The sequence below is a fragment of the Gigantopelta aegis genome, chromosome 10, assembly GCF_016097555.1.
Source record: "Gigantopelta aegis isolate Gae_Host chromosome 10, Gae_host_genome, whole genome shotgun sequence".
NCBI lineage: Eukaryota > Metazoa > Mollusca > Gastropoda > Neomphalida > Peltospiridae > Gigantopelta > Gigantopelta aegis.
In genome coordinates, this window is record NC_054708.1 from 22,028,198 (window position 1) to 22,055,927 (window position 27,730).

The following is a 27,730-nucleotide window of genomic DNA, read 5'->3' on the forward strand; positions in this document are numbered from 1 at the left end:
TTTCTTCTTTTTCTGTTTTGTTCTCTTCTTATCCATTAAGCCTTTAATTCGACCATTTCAGTTTTGAAAGGGGCTAATTGCACATTATACCCCCATCGGTTAGTTGTTTAACCACCCGCATGCACTGTTTGTTTAACGATACAGGTTTGGAATCGCTTCTTTCATGTCAGATCGGTGATTGATCACACCCGATAGACGTGCAATTAGCATCGTGACGGTAATGAACCTGAACTGTGACTTAGTTAATTGGAAAAACAGCTCTGTGTTTTGAAGTCGAGTGGAAATGACAACACCAAACATGTTGTACTTACGTGAAACTTGTCATGTTTAAATGTGAAACAAACTGGTGATTTTTTAAAACAATTTTAAGTGTACCGCGGCGGTGTATGCACAGTGACTTAAATCAAAGAGTGTCGCATATGGGAAAGAAAAAACAACAAAAAACCACACAGTCTAGACACCCTCCCCCCCCCCCCCCCCCCCCCCCCCCCGCACAAATTCCAGTACACACGACTGCAAGTTCCGAGAGGCGGGGCATTTGATGTACCAGTCGTTGGGCACCGGCTGGAACGGGAAAACACTACCTTATCCATTGAGGGCGATCGAACTTATCGATGCATCCCACCGTAGACGGGCCCTGTACCACTGAGCTATATATAGTCCGTCCCGTCACCAAGATAGAAAAGTGTCTCATTCGATGTAAAGCACAGGTCAAATGGCTCAATGATTTAGTGTCGCGATTTGTACTTCTTTGTACTTGGCTAACACATTCAGAGGCGGATCTAAGGGGGGCCAGGTGATCTGTCTACCCCAAATATATCCCCCCCCCCCCCCGCGACTTTAAGAAAAGAATAGAAAAACTATTTACGAGTTGGTTCACATACTATTTTATTCTTAGTCCCCACCCCACCACCACCCAAAAAATCTTGGATCTGCCCCTGTATCCTGGTTGTTGCATAGCATCTGTAAAGTGAAAATATGCGTGATTTTTTTTTTTTAATCACGACACTCAATCAATTATCAATTTGACACGTGCCCACAATCAGTCTAAACGATACAAGCCTTTTGAAGTGTCATTTGAACTGGGGGCCCCAAGGGGTATACTCCCCCGCGAAATTTAGAGGGTTTTTTTTTTAATGGCAAAAAATTAACGCTATGTTCTAGAATCTTAACAGCAAAATACAGCAATGTTGTAGATGATAATTTTTGTCTGTTTAAAGGTTAGGTTTTTGTTTTTGTATAAGACAAAAAGGTCAGTTTTATAGTATTGCAGTGCAAGGCATACGAGTGCATTTGAAAGTGTGTGTGTGTGTGGGGGGGGGGGGGGGGGATGGAAATGCATGCTTTTGAGGGGTCAAACCTGCTACTGGGTTCAGGGACATCATGCTCCTCGAAATGGTGGGGGTTTTTTGTTGTTGTTGTTGGGTTTTTTTAATATTTCAGGTGTTAAAATTGAAGGGTGTTAAAACCCGACATCCCTATGCAAAACGAACCTGCGCTGTACTTTCTTGTGGTAAAGTATAGGGGCGTCGGTTTCTTCGTGTAGCGCTGGCACAGTAGCTTGCGACCATTTGGTTGTCGACCATTGTCAAAGCATTACATAGTTTTTTCTTCCTCTAGCCTTTCCTCTACATATCAGTATTAATAAGGGGAGGGCTTGAGGTGACTCGAACTAATCAACAAGGGAAAGCGTTCCACAGATCATGTTAAGTGGAAATGTGTACGCACACACATACACACACACACACACACACACAACCTTCTCACCAATTCCCTGGCAGATAATTTTGTTGTTGTTTTTCATCTTTTCACCTTGCGTAGGCCTATTAAAACAACTGCAATGAAATAAATATCAATATTTAAGGGCGTACACCAGTCACATACTCAAATAAAGTTGTGACACACTGCCCTGGTAACACTCAAAAAGAGAAAGGTCATATAAATATTTGCATTATTTGGTACATGTTCTAACGTGATATGTATCAGAAGCAAATGCAGGATATTTTAGGGAAGATCTGGGATCGATCCCCGTCGGTGGGCCCATTAGGCTATTTCTCGTTCCAGCCAGTGTACCACGACTGGTATATCAAAGGCCGTGGTATGTGTTATCCTGTCTGTGGGATGGTGCATATAAAATATCCCTTGCTGCTAATCGAAAATAGTAGCCCATGAAGTGGTGACAGCGGGTTTCCTCTCTCAATATATGTGTGGTCCTTAACCATATGTCTGACGCCATATAAATATAATGTGTTGAATGCGTCGTTAAATAAAACATTTCCTTCCTTCCTTTTAGGGAGGGGTGCAACTTAAAAAGGGGGATGTACGGTAATACAAAGTACACAACATGCACCTAGCTCGAGTCACCTCCAGCCCTCCCCTTATTAATATTGATATACAATAAGGGGAGGGCTGGAGGTGACTCGACCTACATATAGTCTTCCATGCATTATGTGTATATGAACATCTTCCAAAAATGCCTTGTTAACATATTACATGGTTATTTCTAGAAATGAGTACATTTATAATAAACATTCGCGAACACTTAATTCTTGTGGCACTCACGATTCCGGTCGATGAGGCCCCCCCCCCCCCCCCTCCAGTACCTCCATGGACCAGCGCCTGCGTGACAAACGGGAACAACTGTCGCGTGATAAGTAATTTATGCCGAGCCAAATACACACGCTGTCAAGTGACGTGTTTTTACTGACTGATAAGAATAAAATGTATCCTATCTACGAAGCATATTGTAAGTAACAATACCACATTGCATAAGCACCCAACTAGGAACAACATGCTAGTGTATAATCGTACTTGGTGTCTGACGTGGATATTGATCAAACGTAAGCACAAAAACCAGAGAAGACATCAGAGATATAAATAAACAAGGGCATAAACACGATATCAGCGCACGTAGGCAAAATATATGGAAATGTACCTGCTGACAACAGTTATTGCTTGCTAAAAATAGATCTGGAAATATCTCGAGGCCTGAAGTAATCAAGGGGTGAACATAGCGAGGGGGGGGGCCTTAGCATGAACAAATGTTACAATTTTCTTAGTCTTTTGAGTAGACTGTAGTAGCGTTTATGGTGTATTTGTGAGTATACCTGTACTAAGCAATAATTAGCTTAGTGTTCTATTTGTCTAGTATTTGTTTTTTCTACATATGTTGTAAACAGTATATGGACACTAATTGTAAGAGATTGACACCGTTACTGACGATCAAAATTGTCCCAGGATCCAAAATTACGTGATAGGATACACGTAATCAAGTTTTATCTCTTCTTCGGACTACAATAAATAAATCATGATTGTCGTAATTCATCTGGGCATATTATTTTCACCTCTGCCTAACCCCATCTCTCCCCCAACCCTCTCACACCGGCCCTTGTGTTTTCACTCGCCGGGTCCTACGACCTGTCACTCGGCTGACGCGGCACATGACGAACACAGGGTTGTTTGTTCTCGTGACTGCACACAATGCCGCCGACAGTTCAGGTATGCTGTCCATTTGTCCGGTTTTTTTGGTCCCTTGCCAACAAACGAATACTGTAATACGTTCGTGTATTCCGATTCCCGTTACACGTAACAGAGAGTTCCGCAAATCATTCTTTATCAAAACTTCGTATGTAAAAAGTTCTGTCTGTTTGTAATTAAATTTTGCGACGACACAAGCTCCTAGTCCTTTTTAGTCGAATTAAAAACAAAATATTAGTATTTCTAACACCACGTTTAAGGTCCTTTTTAGTCGAATTAAAAACAAAATATTAGTATTTCTAACACCACGTTTAAGTGGAATACAAGTCATTGTCTGATTCATTAAAAAAAGTTTTAAAAAAAATTACACGCTTGGTGACTATGCGCCTCCAGAACACCCTCTAGATCAGCCCTGATCATCAATCTTGTAAACCATCGATTAATTTCAGTTTGTTTATCTGCCTTCGTTTTTCCCTCAAGCAAGTCTATTTTAATTCTGCTTAGCTCTATGGATCGATGGCCGTTATTTATTTATGCTAAATATGGTATCGTCAAATAAAATGGGCATATTAGAGAGAGAGAGAGAGAGAGAGAGAGAGAGAGAGAGAGAGAGAGAGAGAGAGAGAGAGAGAGAGAGACGAACGAGAACTAAGTACGAGACAGGGATGTTAGTTGTCTACACCCCCCCCCCCCCCCCCCCCCATACTGACTTGAAACGTTTTCACCTTGTATTTGTATCATTCTACTGGCAGTATTAGTTGTAATCCATGTAAAAATGTGTAGGGATTCATTTGGAACTGTGCATTACTAAAAAAATATATGAATAAACGTTGTTATCCAGATTCAGTTATTTTAGATTAATCGGGCAAAAAATCAGCCTGCCCCTCCACCCCCACTCCCATACAATTGGGAGTTCGTATATATATATATATATATATATATATATATATATATATATGACAGTGAGAGAGACAGAGACAGAGACACAGAGCCCGAGAGAAGCAGAGACAGACAGATACACACGCACTGACTATAGTTCTTTTAACCCCTCCACATTCCGTAAACAGCTGTAAACCCTCCACTTTTCGATTTTTTAAACGCATTCGCAATGTTATCTGAAAAAGATGTGAAACGCTAACAGACTAGTTTCCGTTTCATTCAGATTCTGAATACCACACATACACTCTGTCGAATTTTATTTTTAGGCCTATTTCACATACGCATATACCACTGTTAACAATATTCCCTCGTGTATGACCAACTATCATGCAGTGGCCGCCGGAATAAGAGCATATTTCTCACTGCGTGACTTCAACCACGATCCTTACTTGCCAACACCTCCGAAATTAATGGCTTCTTGATCAGCCGGTAGTTCCAGTCAAGGCGCGGTTGTCACGTGGATGCATTGTTGACCTTAGCTTCATTGGTTTATAGGTTTTCATCAATATTCATGAGAAATGACGTCATTTGGGATTTGCCAGCATTGTGTCTTATACATATTCATAATGTGTGATGTCATGACCAATGGAAACACAGGTAGTCTGGCATTATTCAAATACACTGTAAACAAACGAGTGTTTGCGATCGCCTGCTGAAACGTGCGTTCAGTTTAGTTCAGGCCAAAACAGACAACACTGCAGTATCATTTATTTCGTTTTTTCTTTTACGTTTGCCCAAATCTGCAATTTATTTTAATAATGCACAGTATTGCACAGCTTCTACAAGCCGCTGAGTACCTTGAGAGACGTGAACGAGGTAAATTTCATGGTAAATACTATTTTTGTTTCGATATTTGCCACGTTGCAACCATTTTGACAGATCATGTTGTTATGTTTTGATTTTTTTCCCAACTTCAGAAGCTGAACATGGCTATGCTTCCACGTTACCGATGCCCGATGAATACTCTAAGAAGAAGTCAAAGGGAAAGAAAACTCAGGGAAACAGGTACAGTATTTTTACTAAATCGGATGTCTTTGCAAAAGTATTTTTGTGGCGGTATCTACCGTCAGCTGATTTTCGGTCTTCGTCTGCCAACTGTCATTTTTCGTTTGACTCCTGTAAGTTAAAAGCAGCATTTGTGTTGTGCAAACATGAAGCCTAGTTGTAATTTATAAGTGTAAGAACAACTTTTATCCAATATAAATTCATTTGGTGTGCTAGATTATTTTGTGTGGAAAAAATTCATCGCTGTCATGTGAACGCTGGCTGACGACTGCCGCCATTTTGTAATCTAGTGCCCGGCTAACAACTGCTCGATTTTTGTAGCCTTTCTCTTTAATAAACTACTTGATCACACTGTTGGCATGCCAGATTTCCTAGTTATGCATGTCTATTTACTATTTAGGATTTGTTTTATGTGCATGTCAAGGTGTTAGGTTTATATTTCTAGTCATATGACCATGTTGGTCAATAGTCCTGGATTGTTTACAGTTAAAAATGAATCCATGCTGAATAAGTACAAACGCACTTTGCATGATACCAGTATTATTAATTTTAGGTACTATTGTCTGTGAAGTATTATAACACTACTCCAAGATTCCATTCATCTTCCCACAGTGTGTGGAATATGATACTTTATATGTATGTTTTTATTCTTGGCGCCAAGCAACAGTGTGCGAGTGTGAACGTTCAACGGTTGCGAGCCAACTCGCTTTGTTTACAAACTGCGATTCCCTGCAACAATGCAAGTGACGGATTGAGCGGTGTTACTGAGAACAACCTATGTACAGTTGGCGGATTAAATGTAACAACCCTATTCAATAGCCACGCATTTTATTGCACGTGTACATGCCCGCATGCCCGTTACTTCACTCTATCATTGTAGGCCTTATATGGGTAAACCAAACAGATTTTGCTTTCAAAATAAAAACATTTATAATATAAACAAATGGATATTCTAGAAATTGAATGCTCTGTAGTATTAATAATCGGTGTTGGTACAAACTTTACTTTTAATTGTATTTTTCCTTTTATAGGTCAACTCATAACGAATTAGAAAAAAATAGGTGAGTACAGTATTGCAATTAAAGAAACAGCCCTACCTCTTGACTCATTTGAAACTGCATTAACGTTTTAATGTAGTAAATTACTATTATTATTAATTTAGTAAGATTTTAATAGCAAGTTAAGGAAAATACATGTGATTACATGATACAGTATACTCGGGCATTAATTTAAAAAAAAAAAACAATTTGGGGGTGGGGCTCAGAATCTGTAAATGTGATGTGATGTGATCTATATGTTTTGAGATGTCATGTCATACTCTTATGCTTCCAACTCAAAATCTGAGATTTGCAGAAGTATAGAATCCAGTCATAGCCTCATGCTTTACCCAGAATAATATAATCAATGAGATGTGGGATTCTCCCCCCATCACCGTCACCATCACCCCACCACCAAAATCTGATATCATCCAGTTACCGACTTATCCAGTCGAATTCTGCAAATCATGTAACTGTTTGTTTTCTATTTTGACCGGTTTACTTGAGCTCTGTAACTTATGATTGCCTGCATTGAACTTTGGCAACAACCCATATAGTACTAACTTCAGGTGAAAGCTTTGTCTTACAGATTGGTTTACCATGAATGTGTAATTTACTAAAGTGCACCCAACTGTAAGCTTAATTTCTGTGATACACTGTTTCTCTGTGAATGATTGCAGCTGAACACAAATATGTCAGTTAGGACAGGTCAAGGTCAAACAACTAGAGTCAGCATAAATTGATTGAAAACCTTTGAAGCTTTAACTAGTAGATTTGTCCTCTAGACATTTTGATGCAAAGTAAATTACATTAGTTCATCACAATTAAGACTTCTAATTTAGCAAATATGATGTTTGCAATGAAATTAAATTGTAACTTTACCTTGTTCAGGGGAATGCAGGGGATCCATAGACTGATGTAGTGGAAGTTCCATAGCATTTTGAGAAAATAACCAGGGTTCTGTTTACATCCTGTCAGATCCATATTCTGTATCAGAAAATGTTTTTACTGGTAGTGAGTTGTGGGATGTTGTATAAATACATTTTTATGAAATCCATAATCGATTGTTGATAAAATTTTAAACTGATTATTAGGACTATACTTTAGATGATGAAATATTCTTTTTAATCTGGTGGGGTGTAGGTTTGTTTTCTTATGTATATATAGAAAACAGATATTGAATATGTATGAAAAGTAGAATTAGCAAAATTTGTATGGTTTATCGCAGTGAACATATTAGTAGGTGCATAGTTCTAATAATTCAGATCCTTGCTATATATAAGTTCATACATGTTTTAGCTAATTAATCATGCAATCAAAACTTGACTGGTTGGTGCAAATCGATTATAACCGATGATTGATGGTGAAATTACTTCATTTCCAACACTAGTTACTAATGAGTGGGTAGACAGTGAAGTGCATACACCTGCTTGCAAACAGTTAATATTTGTGTTAGGTGGAGGAAATGAATATCAGTTGGAAACTCTCATTCATGAGTATACACTGTATGACATTAAGTTAATAATAGCTATTAATTCTATGTAAAATAATCCAAATATTATTTGTTTCCTGATTATTTACTTTATAATTATGTGGGTGTATGTACATATTCAGGGCTAGCTCTGGGTGATATGAAAATTTTGCTTAATTAGCTTTAAAAAAAATGCAATAAAATATCAGTTATTGCACAAATTTATTTTGCCAAATTAAAATAAAATTCGCAAATGTTTTCAAAGTTCGCGAATGGCAGAGCTAGCCCTGATATTATAATTCATATACCTGCGGGTCTCAGTTGACAATGTTTTGGTAAACCAAATTGATAACACATTTCATTTTTGGCTTAGCCTGTCATGAATATGTAAACAGTGTTCTAAATTTAATGTGAAAAAGACATTTGTGTTACATAAAACTGGACTTCCACAAGCAAAGTGAGAATGAAACAATCATTGTTACAATTGTCAGAGGTCTGTACATTATATATGTAGATATATTTGGAGACTATAATGTGTTCATTTTGTTTACAGGAGAGCTCATCTGAGGAATTGTTTAGAGAAATTGAAAGATCTGGTTCCGCTTGGAGCTGATTGTTCAAGGCATACAACGCTAGGTCTCTTAACAAAGTCACACAATTTTATCCAAGTAAGTATTTAAAAACAAAAAAATTCTTCAATTGTAAGAGCTCTGTGATCATTTCTCTCAGAATAAAGTTCAGATACGAAATCAACAAAATTTAATTGCCATGTTTGTGCCTTGGTAAATGTTTCTGCTGTTTTAAAATTGGACATGCTGTTATGCAAAATCAAACTGGAATAAAAATTCACTGGACAAGGGATCATTACTGGTGTTGTAAGGAGATGAGTTTGAGTGCCAGGAATACTTGATGGTGAACCGTGAAAGCTGTTATGGAACAGGAATACTGTACTTAGGATAAATTGATTCAGTTAAAATACAAAAAAGTGAAGGCATGTACACAACAGGACTGCTTTAGGTATGTAATTTGACTAAGAGGACAACGATTTACAATATATACATGTATATGTATTTTATTTTAAAAGACAAAACGAGTATCTTACTAAGTAAGATTAACTTACATGTAATTAATGTAATGTGCTAGAATATTCATTTATGATGAATCAAAGCTGCCTTGGGGCAAATCTAGAAACTATCCAGAGATTAAGATTTAGAGGTCCCACAATTTTATCATTACTGTTTTGCATGGATAAGTTACAATTGTTTTTAACTAGCAGCTCCTGCAAATGTTAGAACTCATTGAGTCTCTTGACCTGCACTTGTATGTCCACCCCTGCTTAAGATGGAATATGTTTTTTGTTTACTGAAAAGATGTGGATAATGGCCTATTAATGCAACATTGAAAGGTACAGTACAGATCATGGCGGTTTTTGGGGTTTTTTGTTTGTTATTATTGGGGTTTTTTTATTATTCTGTATGTTTTATTCTGAATATCAAATATACTTTTAGAGGCAATTTGTTTTTCATAGACAATAAACTAAAATACTGTTTCTGACAGTTCTTTATGACAGGATTGAATTATCTGTGGAAACTTGAAAAAGCTCATATTTGAGCTATGAGGCAAGGGAAGTAACTCTTTGTTCCCTACTTTTGTTTATCACCAGTACAAGTGTACTGTGTACATACTGCAAACACTGGATTGGTATAAACATTTGTTTATGTAATTGTGTGAACATTCTTCACCAATATTTTCACCTGTTCTTTGGAGAAAAAAAAACCCTTAGTAAAACCACATCAACTAAAAATTATTTATTTTGTTAACTAAAGAATCTTATAAGATATTTTTTTAAGGAAGTTATTGTTCATGATTCACAAATCATATTCAATATATAGGGTAGATTTGAACAGTTCCTACTTTTTCAGGGTGATGTTATTATACGATTTAACAGCTTTGCTTTTTATGCTCGTAAAGTGTAATTTTAATTATTTTGTTAATGTCACAATTTGATAAAAATTAATATATATATTTATATATAGATACATACATACATACATTTACTGCATATTTAACACATTTCTATAAGAAACGATACACTTTTTGTTGATAAACCTTAAACATTGAAAACTATGACTGGACAAATTCTACTGGGTGTAAATTTACATAAACACAAGTGGAAAACAACAGCGTACACTTAACTGGATGTATTTTCTTACAACAGATCATTTAATTAGAAGAAAAGTATAACTTGCTAAGAGTTTCTTCAAGTTTATAGCCAGTAAGCAAACACCAGAAGACAACTAATACATGTCCCAATTAATGAGGTTCTTCTGTATATATATACTACTCAAAAGAATTTAAGGGTCAGACGATATTTTCGACATTATTTTCTGAATGTCAATTATATTAGCTAGACCATAATGTCACGCATGGTATTGTTCCATTTTGATGAAAGTGGGTCTAAGCAACCCATAAATGAATTAAAATCCACTGTCATTGACACTGTCGACTAGTTCTAATGGCGAAAACATGCTTACATTTGCACGTAAATTAGGGCGAAAGCGAAAGGTCTGCTAAGTGCCCATAACTTGCTTTTTCACAAAGCGCTTCATTTGCACGCTTTGCACGTGTATTCCATGTTCCCAATGCTGAATTTCCGTATAATTGGAGCTTGCGTTCGTGTACGGTGCACACTCCAAATTCGACAATGGTACGACTTCAACTGACTATCGAAGATCGAGGAAGGGCTATTGCTTGGCTTCAGGATGGCAATACGCAAAGAAATGTTGTTCTGAGACTTGGTGTCAGTCAGAGTGTCGTTGGCCGACTGTGGCAACGGTACCAAGCAACGAATTCTGTTCAAAATCGTCCACGTTTGGGAAGACCCCGAAGCACTACAAATAGAGAGGACTGCTACATCACCAATATGGCTCTACGTCAACGCACAACCACTGCACGCCGATTACGTGACAATCTGCGGACTGCGACTGGAACTCGAGTGTCTGATCAAACCATACGCAATCGTCTGAGATCCAGTAATCTACGCTGCCGTCGCCAGGCTGTTCGACCACCACTCCTACCACGTCACAGAACGGCCAGACGTCACTGGTGCACGCTTCATCTGCGGTGGCAACGTGTTCAGTGGGGTCGAGTGATGTTCACTGATGAGTCCAGGTTTAGTCTCCAGTTCAACGACGGTCGGGTTTGTGTCTACAGACGTCCTGGGGAGCGCTTCGCTGATGTTAACGTTAGACAACGTCACCGGTTCGGTGGTGGCAGCGTCATGGTGTGGGGCGGCATTTTTATCTACCACAGGACCCCCCTCTATGTGGTGGATGGCAATCTGAATGGAATCCGCTATCTGAATGAGATTATCCGGCCGTTGGTTCTCCCAGGCCTTCAGCAGATTGGCGGCGGGGCAGTTCTGCAGGATGACAATGCCAGACCCCACCACGCCAGGGTGGTAACGGACTTTCTCAGACAACAAGGTATCGCCAGGATGGATTGGCCAGCATATTCGCCTGACTTGGCCCCAATAGAGAACGCCTGGGACGAATTAGGCAGGAGAGTTCGGGATAACCATGCCTCTCCAGCCAACCTTCATGATCTGGGTCAACTTCTTATGGCAGAGTGGCAGGCCATTCCCCAAGAGTTCTTCAGACGTCTGATCAACAGCATGAGGCAACGATGTGTCGAGTGTATTTGCGCCAGGGGTGGATTCACACACTATTAAACGAATGTTCTAATGTGTAAAATCCATGTTTGACAACCTTCAACTTTGACAGCATGTCATGTGACTTTCTTGTATACAGTGACGTTTATTTGTGTTTTTTTGTAAATATGGAACAATAAATTAAATTTTTGGTGTAGTTTACATCATCAATCTAATACACTGTGAAACTTATTTGGTTATAAATTTTTGACCCTTAAATTCTTTTGAGTAGTATATTACAGGGTTAAAAATTAAGAAATATTTCCACTGATCTGGGGGACTAGTAACTTTTTAAACAAGAAAAACATCACTAGTTCTCATACTATTGGGACAATCTATGTGGATTCTAGCAAGTTGTTGAGGAACGCACCTGAGCTATATAGTATTTTTATCATAGTATCATGGCAAAATAGCCTGATGTCAGCATAATTCAGGTCAGGTCAGAGAGTTTAACGTGCACATTCAGAGCAAGCTGTTGTAGCGCATGCCTGTCCTGGGTGCAGGTGTCGGCCTCAGCCGGTTCCTCCGTCCAGGTTTAGCGTAATTTAAATTGTACTTGTCCCCATTCATTGCTACTCACCTGGGGAGAGCTTTAGTTTCTGTCCCTGTATTATATTTGTTGCAGTTGTTTTTTAAATGCCCCTCTATTAAGGTGGTTAGTCAAGTTGTGCACCTGAAATGTTTTCGGTAAGGTCACAGTGAGGTTTTACAATGTTAAATATATATTTTTTAATTTTCAGATCTTGGAAGAAAAGCAGAGGAAAACAAATTTTCTAAAAGAGCAGCTTCGGAGGGAGCAAAGACACCTGCAGAGAAAGTTAGATCAGCTTAATGTTGGCTCATTCAGAGTGAGCAAAGAAAGGAGTATTAGTGAATGTAGTTCTTCTACAAACTCAACTACCTCAACCAACTCAGAGCACGAGTCTGGTAAGTACATTAGAGACCTGCGTGTCTGTGTATACTATATATATATATATATATATATATATATATATATATATATATATATATATATATATATATATATATATAAATATAATATATATATAATGTTACATCTACTTGATATCGACTTACATACATTTAGATAGCTTCACGTTACAGTTTCCAGCCCTCTACGTTAACTCTTCTATCTAGGAGCCAGATGATGCCAACTTGTATTTTTATATAGATAGTATGAAATGTTTTAGTGGGCAAATTGAAAAAAATTGTCGCATATGCGACCAAATCAGTTGCAAAGTAGAGAACTGAGTTTCAACAGATAACAGAAAAAAACACATAAAGAGATCATTATCTGTCCAGTCATAACCGAAGCACGTGTGTGATGTGTAAACTTGCAGTCTAGTGTTGAAACTGTAAACACTATTACTGACTTCGTCAAATATTATTGAGACACCTGTTGATCTGAGAGTTGGATGTACCTTTAGTCAACTGGTTAAGCAGTTTGTGTGTGATGAGTCATTGGGTAGGGTCTAGAGTGGATAGATACCTTTGTTACAGAATCGCGAAATTCTGTCACTGAAATGGAATTGGATTGACATATATATATATATATTGTCCTGACCAGTGTTCCATGATGGGGGGGGGGGGGGTTAAGCTGTCATTCACCACATACAAATTAAAGTCGAATTTGGTAAATTTATGTCATTATGCACCACTAAGTTGAAAATCCAGAATAATTGTATCAATCGTCCGAGGTGTTCCAATTGAATGTTATTGGAGTTCATTTGGAACACACTGTCCTGCAGATTTGCTGATCAATTTCACAAAATTGCTAATTGGGGGGGGGGGGGGGGGGGGGGGGGGGGGGATGTTTGGCAATAATATATTTGTTTGGGGGTTTTTGTAATCTGGAAATTTTATACATTTCCCCCTTTTTTTCATGTGTTTTGGTTTTTTAATCTGGTTTATTCCTGTAAACTATTTGTTAAGTAGATGTTTTCCTTGAACATCTCCAAATCATAAGCACTATTTTATTTTATGATTAATGTTTATTATACATGTACAACTTTGCTTGCTATATACAGACTGTTTATAAGATAGAATTATTCTGCTCTTCATGTATTGAAGTTCATGTTTGTTATGTTTTTTGTTTACAGATGAAATAGACATCCTTGGATACAATAGTGCCCAAAGTGATTTTTTTGATGACCACAGTAGCATTGGCAGTGGGAGCAGTGATGCGTGTAGTATGGACAGCAAAGTGTATTTTGATGATTCACCATACTTGGAATCGCTCTGATGCCAACATGATTGTCACAAAATGAATATAACTGGATATAGTGCTGTGTGTAGCATAATGTTGACAGACGGACAAACACGGTTATTCCAAGAGAGATCTGGTTATCACGTTACTGCGAAATACAGAAACAACAATAAACTACAATATAGTGAACACAGTCCATTCAGATAGCAAAAGGTCATTCAATAATTCTAGACTTGTTATTGAGGCAGTGGCGAAGTCTGTTGGAAGTACATTTTATTTTTATTAATTTTTGTTGATGTTTTAAAATGTTTATGTTTTACTTGTATGTACAACATATATGGCTACAAACACTATATGGATTTTGAATGCCATTTCCTGTCCCCTGGTCTTATCTCGTTTAACATCCAGAAGAAGGCAGCATAGGGCTAAGACGTTAGCTCCTTTTCACTTTTATTTGCCAATTAACTACATGCGTGTCATGGCAACATATTTTACAGTCTTTCTTATATGGACATAGAAAAATGTCTAGGAGTATTCTCATATCAGCTTTTGAAGAGAGAACATCCAAATTCTTAATATTTATGTAATTTATTTTAATGAGAGTATCAAAACATTTTTAAAGTGCATGTGTGCCTGAATGAAGTGGAGGCAATTTTTTTTTTTTTTTTTTTTTTTTTAGACAAATATTTTGTCTTTACTTTGGAGCACTGACTACAAATGCATTCAATAGCAAGTATATTACACATACATCCAGAGTAATACAAGGACAGTCTTTAGTAGTTCCAGCAAGAACGTTTACCTAGATAATGAAATGTTGATTTACATAAAAATGTCTAGGATTAGCAAAGCAGCCTTTTCTTCCGTTGCAATCATGGATATTGTTTTCTGTGATATATTTAATAATTAGCTGAAATGTGATTCACTGGAAGAAAAAAGAAAAATATGGCAGCTGTTGCATCCATCCCCATTCGTAAGAATGGTTTAGTGTGTAGTCTGATTGGAACTAACTTCTCCTAGTGTGCGTGACATGTACAAAACAATTTGTCCAGAGAATATATTTTAATATGTATGCAATGCCGTTTTGCCATTGGTCTTGCATATATTTGTGATTCATGCAAAATAATTCTCATCACCTCAGGTAATAAAAAAACAGAGACTTATTACATTTTGTGTAAAAGTTAAATCCTATCAAGGAGTAGGTATTTTTTTTTTTTTTTTTTTTTCTTTTTTTTTCTTTTTTTTTTTTTGTGTATGTCATTCTGGTGTGTTGTGGATGAACAGAAATGTGAAATCGATCTACTACTGTTTATTTTCATTGCATGTCATAAACATTGCCGACACTGGCAGTGTCAGCAGTTCAGCTTATATTTCAAGTCGAGATCGAACTGATAATGTGCACTTGCAATAAGGCTGAATCTCACTATTATGCTGGAAGGGAGTTTGAAAAAAACGAATGACGCTCTCAAGCATAACATTATTTCAGATCGGCTGTGCATTACGACTGTACATGTCGGATTTAGTGTTGGCCATACTTTGTTTCAATGGCTTCATCTGAGATTGTGTGATGTGGAAAGAACTATTACGACGTGTTTCCATTCTGTCAGCATACATGTATATGATATTGGTGTGTTACTTTTTAAGGCAAATACCAGGGTCCAACTTTGATATGTCTCAACATTAAATACGCAAATCAAAACTTTTCCCTGTTGGTAACCATGTGATTTTAGCTTGAGTTTTCCGTGTACAGCGAAATGTTAGCTAAGGTTGCATTGTAGTCAGCCCTGGGTAAGGCCAAAATGATCTCTTTGCCATGAGTATTGTACAACTGGTGACATTTTTTGTTTTTGTTTTGTGCTTCTTCTTTTTCTTGGGTACTTAAAGTGGTGACTTGATGGTCACCAATATTGTTCTGTTTATGAGCCTTGTGGTGCCAACAAAAAGGCTCAAAGATAATGTGAATTCTGTTGTCTTCTATAGGCAGTCTTGTTTTAGATTGTGTGTGTGTGTGCGCGCGTCCACATGTGTGTATTTTTATTAATATGAAATGCTCTGTCATTTTGTGGCTTTTGAAATCTTGTGAGAAAAACAACTGGTGAAAGTATTAATTAACTGTTACCAAATACGTTGCTTGAACCTGCAATAATGAAACTGATACCATTAAATAAAAAGGTTTAGCATTGTGTATTTAACATAATAATTCAAAGGCTGATTAATCCCACTGATGTCAAAATAAAGCTATTGGTAATTATATATAAGATACGATCGATAATTTTGAATTCTGAACTTAATTTTTTATATTATTATTTAGGCCACTCCAATTTTATGAACAGAATTGTTTTACATAATTGTTTCTTTTTGTTGGGGTGGGTGGGTGGGTGGGTTGGGGCAGGGTTGTTAGTAAATTTATTTGTTTGGAATGGAAAATTCAGTCTTTGTTGTGGGGAAAATACCAAAATAGTTGAAGTATTGTAATAAATTTATTTTGGTATGATTAAGAAAGTAAACCAACAAATCTTTTTTTTTTAAAGTTAAAAGTGTATTTTAAAATTATTTTTATTACTAAAGTTGATTAATTAGCCCGAAAACCAACAAATAATATTGGAGTAGCTTAAAGTAAAAATTAGTATAGTGTCAAATACTAAAAAAAAAAAGACAAAAAGTTTTAAGATATTTGTAAATACTTGTACATAAATGTTTGTAAATGGTGGAGATAAATGGTGGAGACGACTCCTTAAAAGATAATAAAAATGTGTTTATGCAGGTACATTGCTTCTGTACTGGACCCAAGGTCAAAAATCATGAAATCTAGTCTTCAGTGCTTCTGCTTCCAGTGTTCCATTATCTCAGTTTCCAAGAAGCTGTAGAACAAAAATTTACAGATGACTGAACAGTTTTAAACTGGTTATACAAATGTATGGATAACATTCTTTTTGGAAGAAATTAAAAAAAGTAAGAAAAAAAAAGCATGTCTTTACTTAAAGGTTGCTTAAATGGTGAGAATAGTTTTACTGGCACAAAATAAACATTCCGTGTAAAGTTATTATGTGATAAAATAATTAAAAATACATGTTTGTCGTATCAGAAAATATTCTGCTTTTCCCTGTTAATACCAATGTTTGAATTGCTAGGAACGTTTTGTTTCTAATTTTTATTAAGAAACTATAGTTCTGATCAGTTTGAAAATTGGTTAGCATTTAAAGTTTTAGAATTGTGTTGCTATCTCTGAAACTTGCATAGCAAATCATGACACGATAATGAACAATATGTTCTCTGATAATTGTGTAACCAGTGTTAAATAAACGTACAATAGATAACAATTATCACAAGGAAATATATATAAATTAGATCTTTTTAGATACCGGTATAACATTTAAGCTACCTCTAACTGACATGCTTTGTTTGTGATTTATATTGGAGCTTGTTTCTTTTGCTGGAAATCAGATATGTGATCTAACATTAAGTATGACAAATATGATGGTAAAGTGGCTTATGTCCTGAACTGTGTGTGTACTAGATAGAATAAGGCTAATTTATTAACTATTGTGGTCAGTTGATACATATTATGCTCAACAAGTTAATATGTTAAATTATTTAAACAAAGAATATGATCAACTGTTATGTGCATTTCACCAAGGTTAACTGATACCGGTATGTATAGCAATAAGAATTGTAAAAACTATTCAGATATTTGGAGAAGACAGAAATATTAAATGAAATGTGTATTGAAAAAAATATGGGCTATTTTCACAAAAAGGGACAACTTTATAAAAAGTTTAATTAAAAAAACAAAAAACAGACATAATTATTGGTAAGCAGGCTTCACTGTGCCAATTAGCCAGTTGCTAATTTTTATTCAAAGTAGCTACAACATTTGTTAGTTTGCTTATAAAAATTGTATCAATTTTTCAATCATGTTCAAGGAAATATTCTAGATATTTAAAAATTGGGTAAATGTTTTCCAGTGTGAGCCCTTGGTAGGGACAAACTAAAAGGTTTGTATCTGTAGGTTTTTGCATATGGCCGTCACCGCATTGTATACAAATGATACACTGAATGTAGCGTGACTTATTTTTGTGATTGAAATAGCTTAATGGTAAAGACGTTTCTTTTGTAGTTTATAAATAGAGAATGTCCATCATCTTTGTTTGAGAAAAGTAGGCAGCTATTTCTTCTGAACACACTGATATGTATATTTGTAAGCATGGAAAAGAGGAAGCAATGGCAGCTATAGCAGTTGGTGATAATCACGTCTGCCGCCTATTAATATTAATTTACCCCTATGACATATTACACAATAATGCATAGTATTACACTGGGTATTGGTGGTTATTCAAGGCTTTGTGAAACCTTTTTTGTGCTAATATTTACCATGTTGAAAATATCCCATATCTTCATCATTACTTGTTCCTTTTTATGAAAACTGCCCACATTGGGTTGTTGTAATATTTATTGATTGATTGTAATTTCCACTCATATGCAGCACACGTATGAATGGTCAGAGTTTGACATGGATGAATCTGTCATAACACTTAACACAGATATAATAATATTAATATGTGTGTGTATTGGATGTCAGTGATGGTATGGGATGTATTAATGAATTAATTTATACATGTAGTAAAATCAGAATTATTGTAAACGTACCTGTGTTAAATTATAACGAGTCAGAATGGTAAAAGGTGCAGAATACTTTGATAGGGAGAATAAGATACAGGAATATGTGCAGGTGAACCCCATTTTCTTTGGTGCCTATAATCAAACTTTAGCTCCGAGCTGTTAAAATAGGGCCTGTGTGTACGAGTGTACGAATGTCTGTGTGTCTATCACACATGTTTTTACATGCAATGGATGTGGGGAGGAACCTTTAATTTTGTAAAAGAAATTTCTCCATGTACATGTATTTCGAATTTCATGAACAAGACTACAATAACACAGTTTGATGTATTTGGTATGTAACAAATACGGTAGACAAGATATTCAGCCTGTGAAATACGAAAAATGCTAATGTTGAGATGGATCTCGCAGGTTGGCATTGCGGAATGTTGCTGCCGTTAACTGGGATGGATGTTGAGACAACAGAATTCACTTAGCATCTGAACAATCTCCAATGCAATGTTGGTGCTTTCCAAAGATCAAATATTTTAGCATTTCCTGCACTGGTCTGCAAGATTGGTGTAAGTGTGCATGTGTTGGATTTAATCTGTGATGACCAAAGGACTGCTTATGGGCCCGGTCCTGTCCCATTTGTTAAAATATTTAGTGCTAGCCCACATTGGTTTTTTTTTCTTTCTGTTATGACTTTTTTGCCCCCCCCCCCCCCCCCCCCCACACACACACACACACACACACAGGTTATGTAGATAGAAGGAACAGACATGATGTTTCTTTTGTCTTGTGTTCCATTTTTATTTGTTTTTCAAAATAGATCAAAATATCTATTTTATGTGTAATTTAATTTATTATCTATATTAGGGATTTTTTTCTCTTTTTTTTTTAATATTAAAAAAAGATTAATTGTAACAGATCTTAGGAAGAAACAGTATGACTGTTCTTTCTTTTCTACTTTCATCATGCAGTGACATTTGATGATGATGCCAATGATCTTTGTGTAGTTGGTACCCTGTTATTGTGTATTGTTGTTAATGTGTTGTAATAGTTATAACAAGTCACCAGAAAAAGAGAAAGTTAGCCTACTGAATAAATGGCCTTTTTTTTCTTCTTTTTTTCCCACCCCTCCTCCCATTTTAAAAAAAGTTAATCTCGGCTGAACACTTTGATGAATGTGTAATGGTTTGGATAGCCATTTAAATATTATTGTTGTACAAGAACCAGAATGCTGGAAATTGTAGAAACCCTAGACATTTTTGTGTACATATGACAATTAATTTTATTGTTCAACTCATTTTGAGGAATAAAATCTTAATTAATATAAAAATGGCAATTTTGTCGTATGTTGTTTCTAACTGTTGAGACCAGAATTATTGTGTTAGTAATTCATCTAACACACATACGGTAATGAACAGTTTGATTAGCTTAGTTGCATTAGAATGAAACAAATATTTTAATTATGTTTAATGGTGTTGAACATGTATGGTTGAAGGACCACAGGTAATTAGAGAGGAAACCTGATGTCATTCCGTAGGCTACTCTTGAATTAGCAGCAAGAAATCTTTTATATGCATTATCTCTCAGACAGGATAGTATATACCACAGTCTTTATTACATTACACTAGTTGTGGATTTGGCTGGCTTGTATGAGACATATCCAATGGATCCACTGATGGGGATTGATCCTAAAACTATTGAGCATCAGATGAGCACTTTACCACTGGGTTATTTCCTGCTGTTCATAGTTCATGTATTAGTTTTGGGTTACATTTCCTCTAATAAAGATATTAATCTCGGTGGTGGTTTGCTGGTTAAGTTATCCTAGATTTAGTCTGAAAATGGACTTTTAAGTTTGGTTAATCTGCAAACCTTAACACATTGGGATAAAGTTGTAATAGTAAAGTAAAGTTTGTTTTATTTAACAACGCCACTAGAGCACATTGATTTTTTATCTTGTCGGCTATTGGACGTCAAACATATGGTCATTCTGACACTGGTTTTTTTAGAGGAAACCCTGTTGCCATATAGGCTACTCTTTTACAACAGGCAGCAAGCCCACATAGGCTACTCTTTTATAACAGGCAGCAAGGGATCTTTTATTTGTGCTTCCCACAGGCAGGATAGCACAACTCATGGCCTTTGTTGAACCAGTTATGGATCACTGGTCGATGCAAGTGGTTTACACCTACCCATTGAGCCTTGTGGAGCACTCACTCAGGGTTTGGAGTCGGTATCTGGATTAAAAATCCCATGCCTCGACTGGGATCCAAACCCAGTACCTACCAGCCTGTAGACCGATGGCCTAACCACGATGCCACAGATGCCGGTAAGTTGCAATAGAGTGAAACTAGTCTGTGACATTCAAATGGGGTCATTCCAGCCAGTGTACCACAACTGGCACATCCTGTCTGTTGGATGGTGCATACAAAAGATCCCTTGCTACTAATGGAAAAATGTAGTGAGTTTAATGGTAAAAAAATATTATTTTAAAAATACACTACCTTATCTCCATGACCTACTTCTCAGGTACAGCCAGTTTTAGAATTATGAAAAATCAATTTCGTAGCATTACAACCACCAGGATGACCAGAAACACTGGTATGTATGGAAATGGGTAAACTAATAGTAAAAATAGACTGAAAAACTAGGGTCCGTGACTTTAAGGCTGGTGCATGTTTTTATTACATACCTGTTCAATCTTACTATAGTGATAAAGACATTTTCAAGCCATGTGATAATTTTATCTTGTATCACACATAAAAAGATAAAGATAAAAGATAAAAACCTTTATTGCATATAGGCATTCCAATACAAAACTGGATGCAAAACATATGCACAAACAAGACACATACAAACATCATACTATTCTAATCCAGATACCGACTCCAAACCCTGAGTGAGTGCTCTGCAAGGCTCAATGGGTAGTGGCGACAGCGGGTTTCCTCTCAAAATCTGTGTGGTCCTTAACCATATGTCTGACGTCACATAACCCGTAAATAAAATGTGTTGAGTGCGTCGTTAAATAAAACATTTCTTTCTTGAAACATTACACAAGGCTGCCGCAGAGTATGATTCTTAACATTACATAAATCCATGAAAGGAGTAGGCCCTATTAATCATAGATTTAATAAATAGTCCATGCGCCAATAGGGTTTATCGCTATCAATTTGGGGAATAAACCTCATAGTAATTTTTAGCAAGGTATGCTAATCTAGGGTTGGAAAATATGTGATAGCGTTGGAATAGTGGAAGCTTTTGAGTATTATGATCCTTTTTCTGATCCTACCCTAAAATAATCATTTTAAAAATACTACCAACACACGGTAAAACAACCTATTTCAACCTAGTGCTACTTTATCATTAAGCAGTCCTTGTCAATGACATTTGTCACACCTGTGGTAATGTTTAATAGCATTTCAGAAAAAATTTAATAAAATGTTGAAGTTGAAAATGTTAGCATTGGTAATACATATATTGTGGTGCATAAATTTTAAATAATGCAGTATTTCTGTTTCAGATTTTTTAAATCTATCATTTAGTTTTAAAATGTTAATAAAAAGTTTTGGAATATATACAATCACACGTTTGTGGCAATTTTATAGAGGAATCCAAATAACTGAATATATTTTATGCAATTTGTATATCACAATCAGTAGAACAGAATTTTTTACCCCTCCTCCAAACGAAAAAACCCCTACTTTTTGATTATTTTAATAAATTGTATTTCATTTCCCTGCTGCTGTTGAAGCATATTCTTCTGACATCAACTAAACAACATTTATAGTAACATGTTGTAATTAATGTAAACCTACCTCAACGGTGTAGTGGTTATGCCATCGGACTTATGTCTGGTAGGTATTGGGTTCGAATCCCAATACCGGCTCCAAGCCAGAGTGAGTTTGACGACTCAGTCGGTAGGTGTAAGGCCACTACACTGAATTATTTCTCCCTAACTACTAACCCACTGTCCTAGACTGACAGTCCAGATAGTTACGGTGTATGCCCAGGACAGTGTGCTTGAACCTTAATTGAGCAGAAGCACGAAAATAAGTATAAATGAACAAATGAACCGTTGTAAAAAATGTAAAGTGTTCAGGAGAAATGTGATAATCATATTCATTTCCCTCATCCTTATTTGTACGTTTCCCATAGTCTGCAGTGTAATTTATCTATTTGCTACACACACACAATTTGGTAGTCTACTCGTCTTTGGACAGTTTCAAGCCAGCAGATCCAGAATAACCTCAGGTCCTTCCTTTTTCTTTTCAATCATCCACCCTGCACATTCGGCTGTAGCTCCAAACACTCCCATCAATATTTTTCACATCAAGGTGTGAACCTGGAGGCTGATGTCTTTCTACGTCAACTTCCTTCACACAAAACAGGATGTACCTGAGATCACTGACCTTAGTGGTGTTTTTAGTTCTCTGGGGCAATCTATTGCTGATACAACTAAAAAAGAAGAAAAGCCCTGGGTCTCTCTGAAGCTGGTCAGCAATTTCAAAGCACTTGCTGTACCTTTGGAAATACATACAATTAAGACTGTTTCAGCAGTTATTTGATAAAATACATCAAATATCTTGTCATATTTGCATTAAATATTATATTTAAATTAGTTCAGGGTGTTTCTGTTAAATTATTTTCACAAAACAAACAAGAAATTAAAAAAACTATATTTTAAATGTCTTAATTTGTGGAATTTCTTTTTTGGGTAAGTAGTAGTGCTAACAATTTTAACAATATTTTAAAAATATTCTTATCACATAAAATATATTTTATTAACTGAATTTCATAATGAATTTCCTTCAAATCCATGTATCTAAAAATGTTAATCTTTATTTAGGAAATACACCAAATAAATATACTTGTCACTCCATTTATCAAAATGAAAAAAATAAAATCTGCAGTTTATTTTAGGGTAGGCTTATACAAAGGGTGATAACATATTAAAAGCTACCACCATTCCAGTGCTATGACATATTTTTTAACTCTAGGGGTATATACCTAGTCAAAATTCATAGCCTAAAAGTGTTGTTATGATGTTAAATTAAACACAGTTTCTGCAAGCATAAAAGAACATACCACTGGTATATATTCTTGCACAAAATAAACTCGTGCAATAAATAAGAAGCAAAAAAAACCCTCCGTATGTGAAATTCTGTATATGTATCTTGGTACATGTATAAGTTTCAAAACTAGAGTAAGACCAAGTATACCAACATTGTGGGAAAGTTTATGGCCACTATATCAGCTTGCTTGTCACTAATTGCCAACCCCTGTCTTCAACACTGCCAAGACAGTTGCAGTATGTGTGGAACAAATTACCTAAAAGGAATGTGATTCCAGCTGCACAACATTGCAACTGGCACTGACCAAATGTGTTTTCTGATTACCGGAAAGACTGTTTGATTCAAAGATATTTTGTGATTGTATTTATGTTAGATAATTTGATTCTGGGCCCATATGTAATTGCTCAAGCTGGATTTGATAATTTTTTTGGCTGGCACAAGTTCACAAAAAGCTGGATTGCAACAAGAAAACTGCAACGCTACATGTTGTATTTAATTAACATCTAACATATGACCTATAGTTGTTTCCCATGCCTTTTTTTCATACTATGGAATTTACTATAAGCTATTTATTTCTGAGCCAATTGTTTTCTAAATTGCACACAAAAATAGTTGGTTTCCAAAACATTTAAATTTACTTTTCTTCTGATGTCAAACCAAACTGAAATTATTTACAATGTTTTTGGGGGTTTTTTTATTTTTTTTTGTAGGAGGATGGGATGGACTATGGATATTCACAAATGTGTAATTAATTAAACCTTGAAATGATGAGTCTGGAAGAATGGATTGAATATGTTGGTTATTAGAATTTTATGCTACAACTAGGAAATATAAATCAGGTGGTGGGCTGGAAATGTTTTGTTATGTGTTTAGATAAACAAATAGCGGCCCAAATTTATGTAACCTGTTTTTCCCATATACAGGTGGGGTGTCTAAGCATCGTACATGTACAATGTATGTAGCCTGTTTTCCCCATATACAGGTGAGGTGTCTAAGCATCGTACATGTACAATGTATGTAGCCTGTTTTCCCCATATACAGGTGAGGTGTCTAAGCATCGTACATGTACAATGTATGTAGCCTGTTTTCCCCATATACAGGTGAGGTGTCTAAGCATCGTACATGTACAATGTATGTAGCCTGTTTTTCCCATATACAGGTGAGGTGTCTAAGCATCGTACATGTACAATGTATGTAGCCTGTTTTCCCCATATACAGGTGAGGTGTCTAAGCATCGTACATGTACAATGTATGTAGCCTGTTTTCCCCATATACAGGTGAGGTGTCTAAGCATCGTACATGTACAATGTATGTAGCCTGTTTTCCCCATATACAGGTGAGGTGTCTAAGCATCGTACATGTACAATGTATGTAGCAAGTTTTCCCCATATACAGGTGAGGTGTCTAAGCATCGTACATGTACAATGTATGTAGCCTGTTTTCCCCATATACAGGTGAGGTGTCTAAGCATCGTACATGTACAATGTATGTAGCCTGTTTTTCCCATATACAGGTGAGGTGTCTAAGCATCGTACATGTACAATGTATGTAGCCTGTTTTCCCCATATACAGGTGAGGTGTCTAAGCATCGTACATGTACAATGTATGTAGCCTGTTTTCCCCATATACAGGTGAGGTGTCTAAGCATCGTACATGTACAATGTATGTAGCCTGTTTTCCCCATATACAGGTGAGGTGTCTAAGCATCGTACATGTACAATGTATGTAGCCTGTTTTCCCCATATACAGGTGAGGTGTCTAAGCATCGTACATGTACAATGTATGTAGCCTGTTTTCCCCATATACAGGTGAGGTGTCTAAGCATCGTACATGTACAATGTATGTAGCCTGTTTTCCCCATATACAGGTGAGGTGTCTAAGCATAGTACATGTACAATGTATGTAGTTACTCGTGTGTCAGTTGAAAACAGGCTTCGTAAATTCAGCCCAATATGGTTTTGTTTTATTGATTTATTACACACACAAAAAAAACCCATACCATATACATGTGTGTGTGTGTTTGTGTGTGTATATATACATGCAGAGAGAGAGAGAGAGAGAGAGAGAGAGAGAGAGAGAGATATGATGTAACAGCAGGTTTCCTAGAACAAGTGTCATAATAACCATATGTTAAAGACTGAAAACACAGAAGTAGATTAACATGTGCTAAGTAAAGTCATTACGAATTGTGATCTTCCATTTTAAATCGTCAATCTCTTGGGCAAATTCTGAGATACTATAGATAACATTTTTAAATTTGTGATGCATACTTGCCAACTTTTGGCAAAAATACGGGGGGGGGAAAAATGTCACTTTTTTTTTTTATCAAGACAATCTTTCGAAATCGGGACAATTTCCGGGACGCTGAAAAAGTGGTCAAAAATTAGGACTGTCCCACACAAAATGGGATGGTTGGCAAGTATAGTAATGGGGGAAAAGTAGGGAGGGGGCATTACTCCCTAGGCACCTTATTACCCCTCCACCCCCACCCCTCCACCCACCCAGCTTGAACAACTTTGCATGCACAGTGTAGAGTAGACCATTGCTGTGATATTCTTTGTGCTGGCTGACATCATTTAAACCCTGTAGATGATTGATGCTAAGCACTTCATGAGGAAACAGAGATAGTGATCCATCATCATGTTAAAATGATAATATGGCCACGAAGAGCTCCTTTTACACTTTATATCTGTTTGTGATGTCCTGGATCAGTGGGAATCCTATAAAGTCAGTTTATTAATTATTTGGGGAAAGGATAAGCTTATATGTTCGTATTTTGAAGTGAAAAGGAACAAAACATAAGCCCACTGCTTTGGAATTACCTTTATTGCTGAGAAATATTGTTTATGGAGAAAATGAAAGAGTGGATCCAATGGAGGGGACAAGGGGAACCTGTCCCCCTCACCTAAATTTTTTTAAGTGCCCCCCCCTTTGTTTGTTTTTTACAAAATGTGCCCTTTTCAGGGGGTTGTTCCATGTACCCTTTTGCCCTTGGCCCCCTCCCTAAAATATATCTCTTTGTGTCTGTCTTTGAAATAGGAAATGCCTGATGATAAAGTTTGTTTTGTTTAACGACACCGCTAGAGCACATTGATTTATTAATCATCAGCTATTGGATGTCAAATATTTGGTAATTCTGACATATAGTGTTGAAGAGAAAACCAGCTACATTTTTTTTTTTAATAACAAGGGATCATTTATATGCACCATCCCACAGACAGGATAGCACACAACCTCTGATATATCAGTCGTGGTGCACTGGATGGAATGAGAATTAGCCCAATGGGCCCACCGATGGGGATCGATCCCAGATGGACTGAGCATCAGGCAAGCTCTTTGCCATTTGGCTACTTCCTTCCCCCATGAAGTGAGAAATGTCTGTGTCTCTGGTTTTTGGGGGTTTTTTTTGAGTAGATTTGGATGGAGTTTAAATAGCAAGAAGACAATTTTTATTTTGTTTTAATGAGGTCCTAATGTGAAGTGTTTGAAATGTCAAAAAATGCACTTGTTTGTTCTGAGACAAAAATATCTGTCTTTGCTTACTCGATTTGGGATCAATCCCCGTCAGTGGGCCCATTGGGCTATTTCTCACTCCAGCCAGTGCACCATGACTGGTATATCAAAGACCATGGTATGTGTTATCCTGTCTGTGGGATGGTGAATATAAAAGATCCCTTGCTGCTAATCAAAAAGAGTAGCCCATGAAGTGGTAACAGCAGGTTTCCTCTCTCAATATCTGTGTGGTCCTTAACCATATGTCCGATGCCATATAACCGTAAATGAACATATGTTGAGTGCATCGTTAAATAAAACATTAAAACATTAAAACTGTCTTTGCTTACAGTCATTTTGTTATTGTTTCCTTATAGCTCATCACAAGACCATTCTGAAAAAGCAGCAGGTTTCTTCCCATGCAGTCTAGCATTTAACATGGCGCCTAGATATCACACAGTTTCCCTACTCCCCTCCCACCCACCCCATGCATTACCCTCATGTCCAGGGCTCATATTATTGAAGTTATCTTAGAGCTACAATATCATAAAACCGTCAGGGGGCTATGAAGTGTCGTAGTGACGTCATTGCCTGCAATGTTTAAGGATATTGTGATGCTAAAATAGCTTCAAAAATATGTGGCCAGATGTGTTGCCTCCTAAACATTGTTTGATATATACAGGCTTGTCACTGATCACACTTAAACCTGTCTAAGTG

General features: G+C 36.6%; 1 protein-coding gene across 2 annotated transcripts; it reads left to right on the forward strand.

The window, feature by feature from the left end:
- The first annotated feature begins 5,054 nt into the window (after window positions 1-5,054).
- LOC121384718 (max dimerization protein 1-like) lies at window positions 5,055-19,779 on the forward strand. 2 transcript variants are annotated; one of them, XM_041515234.1, is made up of 6 exons: window positions 5,055-5,244; window positions 5,334-5,421; window positions 6,453-6,482; window positions 8,483-8,597; window positions 12,379-12,565; window positions 13,738-19,779. In XM_041515234.1, exons 1-6 carry the CDS (start codon window positions 5,175-5,177, stop codon window positions 13,878-13,880), a joined length of 633 nt encoding a protein of 210 aa, XP_041371168.1. In that variant the 5' UTR covers window positions 5,055-5,174; the 3' UTR covers window positions 13,881-19,779. The 2 variants fall into 2 exon arrangements, with proteins under 2 accessions (XP_041371168.1, XP_041371169.1); XM_041515235.1 differs by having other exon boundaries at window positions 5,055-5,232.
- Window positions 19,780-27,730: the final 7,951 nt, after the last annotated feature.